Source organism: Anabrus simplex, chromosome 3 (assembly GCF_040414725.1).
Source record: "Anabrus simplex isolate iqAnaSimp1 chromosome 3, ASM4041472v1, whole genome shotgun sequence".
In the NCBI taxonomy this organism is placed as follows: domain Eukaryota; kingdom Metazoa; phylum Arthropoda; class Insecta; order Orthoptera; family Tettigoniidae; genus Anabrus; species Anabrus simplex.
Window position 1 is genome coordinate 128,625,402 of NC_090267.1, and position 16,827 is coordinate 128,642,228.

General features: G+C 37.4%; 1 protein-coding gene across 1 annotated transcript in view; it reads right to left on the minus strand.

Annotated features, from left to right (window-relative positions):
- Positions 1-444: 444 nt before the first annotated feature.
- The window catches only part of LOC136867094 (xylosyl- and glucuronyltransferase LARGE1), a 145,235-nt gene continuing 128,852 nt past the window's right edge, over positions 445-16,827 (minus strand). The window contains exons 11-14 of the mRNA XM_067144196.2: positions 12,270-12,425; positions 11,983-12,162; positions 2,343-2,566; positions 445-568 (exon numbers count right to left, since the gene is read on the minus strand). Coding sequence (XP_067000297.1) covers positions 487-568; positions 2,343-2,566; positions 11,983-12,162; positions 12,270-12,425 — 642 coding nt within the window. The 3' untranslated portion in view covers positions 445-486. The remainder of the gene's footprint in view (positions 569-2,342; positions 2,567-11,982; positions 12,163-12,269; positions 12,426-16,827) is intronic.

Consider the following 16,827-nt stretch of genomic DNA (forward strand, 5'->3'; position numbering starts at 1 on the left):
TTGACATTCAGCCTCTTGGACTTAAAAGGAGCAACTGATCAAAAAAAAAAGTGGACATAAACAAAATCACATTTAAAATATTTCTTTTCAAGCATAGCCTCCATGAACACTGGGTTAAGTAATACTATAGGATACTGGTCATCATTCATTATGAAGTTGAATTCAACCTGCTCCACAGTCTCTCAACATTTGACATTCCATATAAACTCTACATCATACATATAACTAAACCACTTATAATCTTCAATGTCTCAACATGAAGCACGCACAGAGAGACAAGAACATCAACACAGTATATAGTATCATAAATCCATGGGATAATACCATTAACATTTTCTGTAGTTAAAACTGATCTAATAATGCACAAAAAGTTAAAAAATAAATAACAGGAGGACAGCCACTCGCCAGGAGGGATTCATGATTATAAAGGATAGATACAGAATGCAGAGGTTTTGGATGGAAGCATCAGTTCAATTGCTTTATGTATTAACTAGTGTCAATATCAAATACTTTACTATAACGTTTACTCAGATCTTTCACAAATTCATTCTTTAAAATCTTCAGGCACCTGAAAAAAAGAGAAAAGATGTAGTAGTAAGGATTAAAAAGTAAACATTTTTTACAAAATAAGAGGATCATAAATGGTTTACTTAACTCAAATTAATATTTTTAGAAAAGAAGTTTGAGAGGTCTAGATAGTCTTTAAATTTCTACCCTTTATGGCATTTTCCCTTTCTTTTGCCAATACATTTTTTTCTTTGATAGGTTGAACCTCTTCCTTTATCTCTACCAACCAAGAGTTAAAAGGAGAAATTTGTGTAGTTGTACTTCCCCTTAAAGCAATCACCACCCCTACCTTTTCTCCACAGAATGCATGACTGTCCCATTTCACATCATTATTGTTGCTGAAGTTTTCAATATATCCACAGAATCACATTCCCTCCCTCACATCACCTTATGACACACCTTAATAGAGGAACAAAATATATTAAAATGAATAATTAAAGTATATATAGGTGTATGGCCTTCAAAGAGGATTGGAACAGGTCTTTCAAGTTGATGCCCATAAGTGATCAGTGCATCTGTGCAGATGAAATCAAATGTTGAAGACAGCACAAACACCTAGTCCCTGAGCCAGAAGAAATAACCAATGAAGGCTAAAATCCCCAATCCGGACAGGAATTGAACCTGGGACACTTGGACCACAGGCCAGTTTGCTAAACAGTCAGCCACTTAGCTGAACAAGACTAAAGAAAAAGTTTAAACTAAAAATAGAAAGAAAATAGTCTACCTTTTTATTACATATTGCATATTGTACAACGGGTGATTGTTTGGTCTGCCCTGTCAATATATTATTAATACTTGAATAATTTATACCAACATGTTTCGGGAGCCTTAACCCCCTTCGTCAGCGTATTTACATCAAAATCTACCTTACCCAAGTCTCAAGATACATCTTATCATATTAACATTAAGCCTTGTCCTGTATAACCTTAACTCTAGACCACTATATGTACACTTTGCTTTTTGTATAATAATGCCTGTTGTAACCCAACACATAAGACATGGAACATATTTAAAAACACTCTCGAATAGTCCACTCATTCCTCCTATGCTTTACACTCTTACATGTATCATCACCCTGGATGGATCCATTAGCTGAGTCAGCCACTGATAAAATGTTACTTGTCACTGCTTGTAATGTTGCTGCCACTAGGAATCTAGAGTGTAAAGGATAGGAGGAATGAGTGGACTATTCAAGAGTGTTTTTAAATTTGTTCCATGTCTTACGTGTTGGGTTACAACAGGCATTATTATACATAAAGCAAAGTGTACATATAGTGGTCTAGCATTGAAGTTATAACAGGACAATGCTTAATGTTAATATGATAAGATGTTGTATCTTGAGACTTAGGTAAGGTAGATTTTGATGTAAATACGCTGACGATGGGAGTTAAGGCTCCCAAAACATGTACGTATAAATTATTCAAATATTAATAATAGATTGACACAGCGGACCAAACAATCACCCCTTGTACATTATTGTCATACGAGTCCATACGGACCAATTAAGGACCGATATGGTCAAGTTTGTCGACTTTTTATTACATGTTGAAATTTCAAGTTTATATGTCACAAACAAGCTGAAAGTATTTAAATAACCAAGAATTTTAACCTTAGTTCTCTTGATACACATTCATGGACAAGAGCCTCTAAGTGTGGCCAAAAATATAAACTTCCCATGAACCATATACACTAGTTTACCACTTTCTACTGAATTTTTTTTATCTCAGCAAGAAAAACATTTAATTAAAAGAAATAATAAACACTTTTATACTTACTTTCTATATTGCGAAGAACTTCTAAACTTGGCAATATCAAAACTGGGGGCATGAGGCATATGAATGATGAATGCATTGGGTAAAACAACGAATTCAAAGCCTTGTGCTTCCAGTTCCATTATGTGGGACACTTTGTTCCAGCCGAAGCCCACGAAACGAGTATCATACTCTGGGATATCTTTTCGGACAACAATATATGGCTCAAAGTCAGGCTCCCACTGCACCTGTGGCAAAAGATCACTCTCTTACAAAACATAATTTTCTATAATAAGGTTTCTCATACATGCCATACTTCTAAAACTTCATTTGAGTAGAAAAAAATATTCTGCATTCGTTTTGTAAAGTCCCTTCAAACAATGTTTTCATCAATTTCTTTTATACCACTTCCAACAAACGTTTGTAATTATTTACCTACTCTTCACACACATCATCAGAAATGCCAACAATAGCCATGAATTTGTTATCAAGTTCAAGATGGAATATGACCTGACCTATGTTCTTTTTGCCTCAATCCTGGTTCCTTTCTTTCCATCTGTTAATTTATGTTCAGATTTTTAGGATAGAGGAATAAATCATTCATAGGAAGAAAGTCTATATCTGTCAGAAATGCATAGTGTATATTCATTTGCTCAAGCCCAACATGTTACAGAAATCAATTCCCATAGAGAACCAGAAATATTTGTCCCAAGTGAGTCTATTTATAATACCAATGTAATTAGTCCATTATTAGGCATTATAAATTTTCCAGGTAACTCATTCCTGTTGCCAGTGTTTTGCTCCAGTGTACCAAAAAAGAATATTTATTAATGTCCAATAATGCCCAACATCACGAAGGACGATGATGATGATGATGAAGATGATTATGCTTGTTGTTTAAAGGGGCCTAACATTGAGGTCACTGGCCCCTAATGGTACGAAATGAGAGACAAAATGGAATGACAAATTAAAAGTCCAAAATCCTCCACTGACCAGAATTCAAACCATGAGGATGAAGAATGAATGGATGGATATGAATTTAAAATAATTAGTGGACCCGACCCGCAATGTCTCGCATTCACAGAAACTGACATGAAACAATAGCATTACTGACCAAGGGACTGCGTCTATAGCATAATACCAAATCGATGATGCTTTTAGTCTAAAGGGGTCCAAAATCCAAGTCATCGGCCTCTCAAAATGGTACTTATCAGTAGGAAAGTAGAACCATGGTATTTGTCATGTTGCAGTACTAATCAAAAGTAGCATAGACTCGTGGCATTCCACATAGTATGGTACTACTCACAGGTAATGAAATTCCCACATGGAATACAGACCTATGGTGTTTCGCAAACTGCGGCGCTACTTACAGGCAACGCAAACCTATACAGGCAAAGCAAACCTATGACGTTCGTCACAAAACTGGACTAAACACAGGAACCTGCACTATCTCGGGGTGTTCCTCACATAGTGGGTACTAAGCATAGGCAAGGCAGAACCATAGTGTTACTCATATAGGGGTATGAATCACAGGTACTGTAGAAGCCGGCACCATACTCTATTACTACTAATCACAAACCTATTTGGTACCTAACATAGTAGTACTATGCGCAAGTAAAAGCAACCCGTGTGTTCCCCGCGTGGTGGTACTAATCACAAGTAGTCTCATGGTTCTAATTTGATCATCCCTTGATCGCCCCTTTTAGTCACCTCTTACGACATGCAGGGGATACCGTGGGTTGAGTGTTTGGTCCGCAAGAGGTATTTTATTTCCCTCAAGTCTGCCGGCAAGCCAGTTAGGACCCCCTATCCGCCATCTGGGATGCGCCACGTGGGAGTATCACCTCTCCCCCTGCTACGCCAGCGTTGTAGGTTCATGGCATCATGAAGGAAATTCACACAATAAAAGCTCAGGACATGACGAAAATAAGATCCAGTCAATGAATTCATTTTGTAAAAGTAAATTACATTGAGAGTCAGGCAAGAGTATCAGTACAAGTGCAAATGTTTAAATTGAATCTTTCACTTCACACAATAATAAACATGGCATTATTTTCTGTTTATGTTGTGTGAAAAAGAAACTGCAAACATTTTGCAAAAACTTTTGTTCCATGTCCTCAGAAATGAACCATGACTGACCACAATTGTTGTATTCATCATTTCCCTTTATCCGGCTGTAGCCGGATAGGGGAAAATATGGTTCCTCTCCACTTTCTTTGGTCTTTCCACCAGATCCCTACCTGAAAATGACAAAATAGCCCAAAAGAAGAACCAAACAACCATATATTAGTTCCAAGACTGTAAAAACATCTGTGTACACCCCCATATTTTGTGAAATAACACACAAGAAATATTATCAATCATGCAGATTGTGTGATTTTGTGATTTTTCACTTTTTTCATGAATGAACTGACACTTTCTATACTAATATTATAAAGAGGAAAAATTAGTTTGTTTGTAACGAATAGACTCAAAAACTACTGAACCGATTTTAAAAATTACTTCACCTATAGAAAGATACATTGCGAGTGAGTAACACGGGCTGAATTTTATTTTCAAAACAATTTGAGGTAGGGGGCATGGGGGGGAGATATAAAAATAATAGGCTAATATAGGCAAAATATCGAATTTGTCGTATAAGGATGACACAAAGCTCAATTTAACCCTCTTCGCGCAAAGAACAAAATTCGGTAAGCCCTACGGGCCCAAAAACCATGTTTTAAGGCCCTAAAACCAACCATTCCGGAGATATTGGCACCACTCTACCCCTGCTCTATGAATCGGATAAAGTAATGAACTGGAGTAACCATGGCAACGTCAGCTCCAGGATTCTACAGCAGCGAAATTATCTACAATAAATCACAAAAACTTAACATGTTACAGACATGAAAATTGATATTTGGAATCCCCTTTAAAAATAAAAAAAACACAAATATTCGTTTTCAGAAAATCCACTTAAAGGGGGGGGGGGGTGAAAGAAAGCGAGGAAGGAGTTGAATTATTTATATGAGGATACATATATCTCAAAAAATGAAGGTGTTACAGACTTTAAAATTGGTACTTGGAATCTCCTTTAAAAATGAACACACACTTTTTGGAAAATCCACTTAAGGGGGCAAAAAGAATAAAAAAGCGGGTGAATTTAAAAAAATGAGTATCTTCTTCTTCTTTTGCTTTACCCACACCTGTGAGATTGTGGGTGCGAACTGTGTCACACATGTGGATTAAACCCAGTTTTACGGCTGGATGCCCTTCCTGACGGCAACCGTATGTGTAGGGATGTAATCTATACTTCTATACTAATACTATAAAGAGGAAAAATTTGTATATTTGTTTGTAATGGATAGACTCAAACACTACTGAACCGATTTTAATAATTACTTCACCTATAGAAAGCTACATTGCCAGTGAGTAACATGGGCTGTATTTTATTTTCAAAACAATTTGAGGGAGGCGACGGGGGGAGATATAAAAATAATAAAATAATAGTCTAATATATAGGCGAAATCGAATTTGTCGTACAAGGACAAGACAAAGCTCATTTTAAGCCCCTTGACGCAAAGAACAAAACTCTGTAAACCCTTCAGGCCCGAAAACCATGTTTTAAGGCCCTAAAACCAACCGTTACGGAGATATTGGAACCACACTACCCCTGCTGTAGGAAACGGATAAAGAAACGAACGGCCGTTCGCAACGTCAGCTCCAGGATTCTACAGCAGTGAGATTATGCATGTACGTTTGGGCATAGCTGCCAACGAAAATTGATACACATGACTTACTATCTGGAAAAAATAAACTGTTGTGTAAGACGCTCATAGCACTCCTTTGGGCGGGGATGGAAAGGGAGTGAAGTATAAAAACAATAGCCCCAGAGATCTCCGTAGTACAGCGACAAGTGGTTGCCGACAAGCCTCCGTTTTTACGTACTGGCTTAGGTTTCAGCATTTTGCGGAGTCTGTTTCCTATAGTTTAAACCATTTTCTATCAAATAATCGAGTAGTAGGATCACTGATGTTATTAGTGCCGATATTTTGGTCCACTTTCACGATCATTGTAACCATGAAAAAATTTCTCAAAATTTATACTCAGATTCATTATATGATGTGCAACATGAGTGACAAGCCCTGAGATTTATAATTCTCTATAATTATAGTAGTTTCTTTTATGCATCGCATATTTCCTTGATCATCTGTAATAGTTACGAAATGTTGGATCAAACAAATACATTCGATAATATTTATATTTGTGGTACTATCTGGCGAAAGTATACTTACACTAAACCAGCAGCTTTGTGAAGGGAGCAGGTATATCTAGGTGGGAATGAAGGAAAAACATGGTAGCAAAATATCTTAGAGGTAGACGCTAATTAGGAACTAATATTTAGAGCCCCCCATGAAGAAAAGAAGAAGAAGATACACTATAATTCCAAACATGACAAATAATTACTACGTACTTAAGTAAATACACCAGTGATATGAATATCTAATGAAGTCAGTCAAACCAATAGTATGAGTAACTAAAGCCATTTTTTTATAACCTGTACGAAGAACAGGTACTTCTGCTAGTTTCAAATATAATATATTATGTGCCTCGATCATGCATTTTTCATATCTCAAAAAAGGGTGGCTACATCATACCTATCTTTGCATTAATGTCCCGTCATTGGAGTAATTAGAGCAAGTACCGGGAAAGTGATTGCAGTGAACTTGCATTGTATTCACTGGGTGTGTTTGAGGAAATCAAGGAAATCATAAAGCAAAGTGGCCATAACAGTTGGAAGGAGACAGAGTATATTCAACAGTTCTACTTGAAGACAGAATGAGTTTTGCCAAATGTTCATACTTGTAAAAATAAATCTGCATTATGTCCAGGGTTAGATGTTTATTTTTTATAGACTTTATACGATTACATCTGTACCAGTAGTTAGGCCTCCTTAGCTGTTTAAAACTGCCGCTAATTGCTACAGTGCAATAACCTATTCAGAAAAGAATGAAACATTTAATATTGTAGTAATTTGAACATTTTGGTCTAGATGTCTCTAGCATTGAGTTTTTAGTGCCTCCTTGTGGTTATGAACTAGAACTATTAGGGAGAAAGTTGGTGCTTTAAAGTTGGATAACCTTGTTTGCCATTTAACTGTGTCTCAGTTGTCATTGATTCAACATAAATAAGATTTGATACGGGAAATGAAGCTGATTTCTTGCAATGTCATTACTGTTGTTTACCTTTCCCAGTCACTTAGTGCCTGCCTTCTCAAGTAATTTTGAACCAATTAGAAAAGACATTACATCATTATTCTGGAAGGATCCCAGCCACCCCACCACCCCAATATAAGCTGGGCGTTTCTTGAGTGGCTAACTAGCGGGAATGGATTGCTGAGTGTGCTACGGTTGCGAGCTCTCCCTTTGGGAGAGGTATGCTAGGGTCTGGCGGACTGATTGAACGTGGCGGCAATAATTAAAGGTACAGCAAAATATTAAACATGTGAACTTCTGTGTTAAAAAGTTGGAAAGATTTCTAAGTTCTTATTTAGCTTGTAACCCTTAGGTCATTCTGGATTATTACACTTTAAATGTAGGGTTTTCTCTTGTCAACTTCAAAATGTAGGCCTCCATTTCCTGTCTCCAGACTTACAGATTTATTTCCCTAATGGGACCTTGTAAAATATAAGGAAGCACGAGTGGATACCCTTGTTAACCTTCATCGGCTAACGTAAATTTTTTAACACTTCGGCTATCGTTGCAGCTGTTAGCTGCACTTGCATCTTTCTAACTGCCAGTGTTATTGTTTAACTTAAATGCATAATAGACAGCAGGTCTCTTAAATCAGTATTAGTAAGTACTGTATTAAGTAATAAACTATATTTTTTCCGGAATGATGTCTTCGTTACAACATATTTTAAAAGCTTAAACATTATCACAATTCTTATTGTTCTAAGACATCAATTTTCAGTTGGTTTTAGTTCACGTCAATAAGCTGTCTTTTGTTTGTATACACAATATCAATATGTTGATCATATAAATATAATAAAGGCGAAAAGAAATCATGAACATTCAAAATATCTATTAGCCAAAGTGTAGGCTACATGTCCGAACAAAACAAATATAACTCACATATTGCAAACAACCGAAACAAAACTTTACTTTTCAGTCACATACTTGAGGGGGATAGCCACCCACCTTCACGCAGAATCCCAAGGAATGTAATGCTATTCTTCAGAAGATGCTCAGCAAGCAGTTAGCTACAGAAGTAGTAGTTGCTGGTCAAGTTTCTAAGTAAGGATGCGTATATTTTATATTATGACAAAAGTTTTATAATATGTACTTATAATAATTTTATAGTTAATGTCGTTGAAAACACCTATTTACAAAGCAACCCACAAAACAAAATAATAATAACACACACTGATATTGTGACCAAAAGCTGAGACACACTGGCTAACATGCGGCAGACAGCCGCCGATTTGACACCTATAAACTTAGAAGTCACATTGGGCGCCTCCTTGTCGTGGAGACTTCTGGAAACCATTCCGCCTAATTGGGGAAGGGTGTAACTTAGGAATACTGGCTCCTTCCATTACACTGTGATGCGCCGAGTGCGGAATGGCGAGTTGGTTTCAAATTTTGCGGCCAACAGCCGCATACATTAGCCGATGAAGGTTAATCTTCCTCTCACCTTAGTTTTTGGTGATCTTTTTCCTAAACATTTAAATTATATTGCATCTGTTCAGCCTTTTATTATTTTCATTACCTAATCACCTCGTAGTATGGCTTAGCCTCTGTTTCTGCGGGCCTTATGCCCCGTTAGATAGGATATAAATTTATTTTGGAATGCTTGCATTTTGCCTCCATTCCATTTTGGTTTAAGGCCTTTGTAAATGTAACTTTTCTTTATTCTTTCTTAACTTTTTGGCCATGTAGCATGAGCCTTCTGCTCCTGTTTCCTATGGATCTGCAAATCCTTTTTTTTTTCCTAATTGGATAATTTTTATTTGTGTATTCAGTAATACATTCACTCGCTTAAAACGTTATTTTTCCTTGTCCCCTGCAGAAACATCTTAAAGAGGTTTTTTCTGAATCACGTAATAAATTTTGCTTTCAATTTTTTGGCTAGTAGTTCAATGTCACACTAAAATTTACACATTTTCATTGAAGTCAGAATGGGAATGGACAAGGACTGTAAAGGTAGCAGTCATGATCTTAATTATGGAAGAGCCTCATCATCTTGCTGGTGCAAAAATGAGAAACCAGAGAAAAACATCTTCAGGGCTGCCCATGGTAGGGTTCAGATTTACAATCCATCAAATGCAATTATTTTTACAATTGACTTTACATCGCACGGACACAGATAGGTCTTATGGCAATGATGGGATAGGAAAGGACTAGAAGTTGGAAGGAAGCGGCCATGGCCTTAATTAAGGTATAGCGGCTGTGAGCTTGCATCCGGGAGATAGTAGGTTCGAATCCCACTATCGGCAGCCCTGAAAATGGTTTTCCGTGGTTTCCCATTTTCACACCAGGCAAATGCTGGGGCTGTACCTTAATTAAGGCCACGGCCGCTTCCTTCCAACTCCTAGGCCTTTCCTATCCCATCGTCGCCATAAGACCTATCTGTGTCGGTGCGACGTAAAGCCCCTAGCAAAAAAAAATTAAGGTATAGCCCCAGCATTTACCTTGTTTGAAAATGGGAAACCCCAGAAATCCATCTTCAGGGCTGCCAACAGGGGGATTTGAAGTTCGAACCCACTATCGCCCGAATGCAAGCTCATAGCTCTGCACCCCTAACAGCACGCCAACTCGCTCAGTAAATGCAAGTTCACAGCTACATGATCTATTATACTGCACAGCCAACTCGCTTGATGCAATGACTACAGTCCAGTTAAGAGGACAAAGTAGTGAGTTTCCAGAAGTAAAATAAAGAAAACACATACGTCTTCTGCTTCTAAGTAACTGAAAGAATCACCAGATTACTTGAAACTAAACAATATATTTAAACAGCAGTCACAATGAACATTTCAACTGCATATTTCTGAACTCCAGATAGAACAAAATTTGTTATGAATACAGTGAAACCTTGTTAGTGTGTTCCTCATTAACACATTTTCCCACTTAACATGTCGTAAATTTGAAGTCCTGATTCTCATCACATTAAATCCATATAAAAATACCTCACTTATCGTGTCACAAATTTTTGCTATTTCCGCTTAGTACAATCACATTTTTCCTAGCCCTGAAAATGTTATTTGCCATCCCTTGTGAAAGAAACATGATTTCCATATCAGATAAGAGCCCTCGCCACAGTTGCATGATTACAGAAAAAGGCCTTAAATTCCTTAAATTCACAGGATAACTTGCACCTTCAGGGAGCAAGCTGTTAACCTCAGGAATGTTCAGTTTTGCTTGCCGGTTAGCAGCGAGATTTTCTGAATAACACAGCGAGCCTATACCGGTAGTTTTATTTTGCATTCCATTCAGAAGTTAGAAATTTATTTTGTGTTGAGTGGTACCAGTACCATGAAGTGTCAGCGAATATTTGTCATATGATAGCCTATATCTGAATTAGGAACATAATCGTGTGAAGTTGACTAGCATGGTGCATATTTATCTTGTGATAGCCTAGTTATGGATATGGAAAAAAGTCGTGAAATTCCTTACTAATGAAAAAATTAAAATCTGTCAGAAAGTAGACTGGCACCTGCATCTTTGAGCACACAGAGGTCAAAAATGTTGAAACTCACACCTTTGAGTTTTGAACTGATCAATGGCATTAGTCGAAGTTTTGTCCAATTCAAAATGGCAGCTGAAATCATTCCTGGCAGTAGCACATGGTAGAGTGCAACCTCCACTCCCCACTGGTCCAAAATAAAAGACTTCTACTAATATTTGTTTGAGAAAGAGTGCGATCTGCAATAACACCTCGATATTTTTATTGGCCCACGTGCATATGTTTTCCTATTTGTTGTCTGGTGGTGTTATTTTATAAGCCCCAGTGGAAAATATTTTCACATTTGCTGTCTTGTATTTTTCACACCTTTTAATACTTTGCTCTCATCATTAGAAAAGGTAGGCCTAGATATATTTTTCACTTTACCCGCGCATACACGACGTAAAATGCCCTCATTTATTACAAGTAATTAAAAACATTTTGGGTCCGCATTGAATCTCAGTATACTTCTTAACATATATAATTTGTTTATTAAACAGCCACCTATTCATACAATTGTACTGAAACAGCCACCTATTCAATCGTATTTAGTGTCTCCATATCCCGGTTAGATAGTTTTTATTCGTATATTCAGTAGTACGTTTTCTTGCTTAACACTTTTTTTTTTTCGTCCCCTGCAAAAACGTCTTAACAAGGTTTTACTGTAAATGAATTTCTCACTACAAAATTGTTAAATTAAAAAGAATAGTATTCAGATTCTCCAGTAAATATTCAAAAAATAAGATCTTGTTTTTCAACCATCAAGCATTAATAAAGTAAGGATAAACTTTTCAACTAGAGCTATACTCAACATTAAATATGAATATTAATTCTGAACTGAATTTCTATGTGCGAGGCTTCCCAATATACAGGGATAAGAAACAGGCCAATGGAAATGAAAAGTACAACGTGATCACCAACTTCTTACTCTCAACGTTCAATTCTGAAAAACATGAACTACCTTGTATGGAGTAGTAGCTGTTCTCCATTTGCCGAAATTTGTGGGTGCATGTCCTTTAGTCCACACATGGTAACGAAATGTGAAAAGAGTTCCCATGTCCAACATGTTGAGAAGCTCAGCTTTACTTTTGGGAAATGTGATGCGATATCGCTGCGTCTCAAAAGCAGGTACCACCAGAGCCTAAACAGGTGAGGCAATAAATATACTAGAGGTCATATTAAATTATTAAAATGGCAGCAAGAAATTTTTAAACATAACTTTTCTCAGAAAATAAATTATTTTATTACCTTCTTAGCAGACTCGAGATTCAATATCTGGATGGATTTTTTAAGATATGGATATAACCCATACATAGGAAGAAAGTCTATATCTGTCAGAAAAACATATGGTGTATTCACTTGCTGAAGCCCAACATTGCGAAGGAAATTCACGGGATAGAAACTCTGGAACATGACGAAAAGTAAAGTCTAGTCACTAAATTAATACATTTTGTACAAGTATATCGTGTCAAGAGTCTGGCAAGATCTGCAATTTAGCTATAAGCATCTCAGAAGTAATTACAATAAAAAGCAATGTTCACCACCACCATAACCTGAAATGTTAATATAATAACTGGCAATTCACACTCATCTATTAATATCTTCAATGGGAAAAATATGAAACAGAAATTTCACACAGACATGCCTAGTGCAAGACACATATCTCTGAAAATTCCTTATTTCCTGATAGTTAAGGCAATTATTTTAAATAACATCAGCATTAATTTTTAATATCTGAAACTATGCCAACTATTTTAAATAACATCACAATGTTTCAATCATATCTATATACATTTCCATTTATTTAGGAACAACCTCCTGTATTTACAGGCTGCCACTAAGTACAAGATAAAACATATCAAATTTTCTGCACAGTTCTATTAATTGAAGAAAACTCTAAATTATACAGAAGAGTATAATTAGTGCGGCATTTCAGAGCTGTAGCTGTAGAGGTGATGTCTCAGGATCTTGATGGAGCCTCAGAAGACAAGAGTCACAATTTCGGGGATGAGCTTCATTGGAAGTTGGAGACGCTTCTGACAAGGTATGGTGCCATGAGCTCCAAACATTATCCCTATTATTTCAATTTCCTGAAGGTGGTATTTAGATTTGTAGTAACTGTACTCATAATCATTCCAATAAATTCATGATTCAGTAAAAAGACACAATTATCAATTATTTTTATTTATTTATTTATTTATTTATTTATTTATTTATTTATTTATTTATTTATTTATTTATTTATTGTCTTGTTTTATATGGCAGGACTCAGGCTATGAAGCCTGCTAGTTGATTTCAAATAACTTCTGAACCGGGCGAGTTGGCCATGTGGTTAGGAACGCGCAGCTGTGAGCTCGCATCCGGAAAATAGTGAGTTCGAACCCCACTGTCGGCAGCCCTGAAGATGGTTTCCCGCGGTTTCCCATTTTCACACCAGGCAAATGGTGGGGCTGTACCTTAATTAAGGCCACAGCCGCTTCCTTCCCATTCCCAGGCCTTTCCTGTCCCATCGTCACCATAAGACCTATCTGTGTCAGTGCGACATAAAGCAACTAGCAAAAAAAATAATAATAATAACTTCTGAACTCTCGCACAGAGCCATGTAAATACTGTATAAAGTCTTGATTACTACATGTGATAGTTTAAATTTGAACAAGCTGTGAAAAAAAAAAAAAAACTGGAAAAAGAGAAGGTGGACCATCATATTTAATCCCGTAATTCCCCCAGAATTCCATCAGATTAATGGCAAATGTCAATATAACATAAATTCTGGTTTAACAAAATTATTTATTAGCCCCAGCTAATTTATCTATATCTTACATGCTGTATTTATTAGGAATAATAAGACCCTTTTGCACATAAGACTCTCTCCATTTTTTTAAGCCAATTTATTCCTCTCCCCCCCCCCCCCCTGCATACTGGACGCTTATAAATGAAATACATTAGACATATGGCACTAATATTTCATTTTGTGTGTCTATTACCGAGTAATTTTAAACATTATATGAAAGGAAAAAAGAATTGCTAATTATTCGCAAATTTCAATTAACATAAATTTCACATTGGCTACCACAAAATATTGAGAGTATACTCAACTGCCGTTACAGTATTCTCTAAGCAACAGTAGGCTAACTTATTTGTATCATGATGCAACGAGCTGCATTCCTTTGTGCCTGCAAGAAAGATTGTGTCAAGAACTAGTTCCCCTCACCACAAGCCACATTCCCAGCCAGTGACTGACACCACCCCTCTCACTGCTGTCTTTGTCAATCTGCTTATCAGGTAGCACAGATGCTAACAACAACAGTCATCTGGAAAGTGAACTTCAATCAAATAAGTTGTGCGTTAATATGAGTACTACCGGTAATAAACGTCGAAGTTATTCTGCAAGTTTTAAACAAAATGTATTTTCATTTGCCGATACAATTGGTGTGTGGGCTTCCAGCCTTGAATTCGCTGTTCAACCAAATATGGTAGGATGTTGGAGAAATCAAAAAGAAATAATTTATGGCCACAAAAAAGGAAATGTCAAAACTTTCCGAGGGTCGAAATCAGGACAGTGATCTGAAGAGTATAAGAAAGTGTTGATGTGGGTGCAGGAAAGCGGAACAATGGCAACAGTGTGTCTGATGAAATTCTACAAATGAAGGTATGTGAAATCGTAAAGAATTGAGAGAAAATGAGTTTAAAGCAAGCACAGGTTGGGCTGTGCACTTCATGTGAAGAAATAACCTTAGTTTATGGATGTGTACATCACTGTATTAGCGAATGCCGAAAGAATGCATGAATAAAGAATACCATTTCATCTGTTTGAGTCAACAGCAGCAAGAACACCAGTATCTCAAATTGCAGATAAGAAATGCGGATCAGACTCTGGTTTAACTGATATGTCAAAACTATCAACACTATAGGAACTTTAAGTGTACTTGAGAAAACTACATGGGGTGAAAAATTATGGTGTACAGTAATGGTCACAATTACAGCAGATAGCAGGGAACTTCCTCCCTATGCTATTTTTAAAAGGAAAATCTTTTCCAGTGGTTCATGTTTGTGGGTTACTGTAGTCACGTCCTAGTTTGTGAATCATGGGCAACGGCTGAGGGGCCTAGTAAGTGGTCCTGAGAGTTGAGATACCAGTTGCTATGGAATGGGAATGGGCATCTCGGACATATTCTGAGTCATGGCCCTCCTTGTGCTCAGGTGGCTAGGACTATACAATTCACCGGTGGTCCATAACCCGTCAGAGGAGAGATCCTCACTTGGACTACGTGCAAGTAGGGTAGCATCCTGCTTCATGAATTTACCAAGCTCAGAACATTCTAAGCAAGCCTCGGACCTATGGGAGTAACGGAGTCCCACTCCCATTTGACAAGCGAGGGACTCAAAACAACTTGGCAAACGAAATGGAATTCGATGGGGAGCTATCAATATTAATGGGGCTTATGGGAGAAAGAAAGTAGAACTGGCTGAGTCAGCAAAGAGGATGCATCTGGATGTGCTAGGAGTAAGTGATATTCGGGTAAGGGGAGATAACGAGGAAGAGATAGGAGATTATAAAGTGTACTTGATGGGTGTTAGAAAGGGAAGGGCAGAGTCTGGGGTAGGGCTCTTTATCAGGAATACCATTGCACGCAACATAGTTTCTGTTAGGCACGTAAATGAGCGAATGATGTGGGTAGATTTGTCAGTTGGAGGAATTAAGACAAGAATTGTGTCCGTGTATTCACCATGTGAGGGTGCATATGAGGATGAAGTTGACAAGTTTTCTGAAGCATTGAGTGACATCGTGGTTAGGGTCAACAGCAAGGATAGAATAGTGCTAATGGGCGATTTCAATGCGAGAATTGGGAATAGAACTGAAGGTTACGAAACGGTGATTGGTAAATGTGGGGAAGATATGGAAGCAAATGGGAATGGGAAGCGTTTGCTGGACTTCTGTGCTAGTATGGGTTTAGCTGTTACGAATACATTCTTCAAGCATAAGGCTATACACCGCTTCACATGGGAGGCTAGGGGTACCAGATCATAATAGACTATATCTTAACAGACATCGAATTCAGGAAATCTGTTCGGAATGCACGAGTTTTTCGCGGATTTTTCGATGATACAGACCACTATCTGATCTGTAGTGAACTAAGTATCTCTAGGCCTTGGGTAGAGAAAGTGAAATCTGTCTGCAAACGAATAAGGGTAGAAAATCTCCAGGACGAGGAAATTAGACAGAAGTACATGGATATGATTAGTGACAAGTTTCGAACAATAGACAGTAAGCAGGTTCAGGATATAGAAAGTGAATGGGAGGCATACAGGGATGCTGTAGTAGAAACAGCAAGGAAATACCTAGGAACAACTGTGTGTAAAGATGGGAAAAGGTGAACATCTTGGTGGAATGATGAAGTGAGAGCAGCCTGTAAACGTAAAAAGAAGGCTTATCAGAAATGGCTCCAAACAAGGGCCGAGGCAGACAGGGATTGGTACGTAGATGAAAGAAACAGAGTGAAAAAAACAGTTGTTGAATCCAAAAAGAAGTCATGGGAAGATTTTGGTAATAACCTGGAAAGACTAGGTCGAACAGCAGGGAAACCTTTCTGGATAGTAATAAAGAATCTTAGGATGGGAGGGAAAAAGGAAATGAACAGTGTTTTGAGTAATTCAGGTGAACTCATAATAGATCCCAGGGAATCACTGGAGAGGTGGAGGGAATATTTTGAACATCATCCTCAATGTAAAAGGAAATCATCTTGGTGGTGTTGCAAACAGCCAAGCTCATGAGGAGGAGGAAAATGATGTTGGTGAAATTATCCTT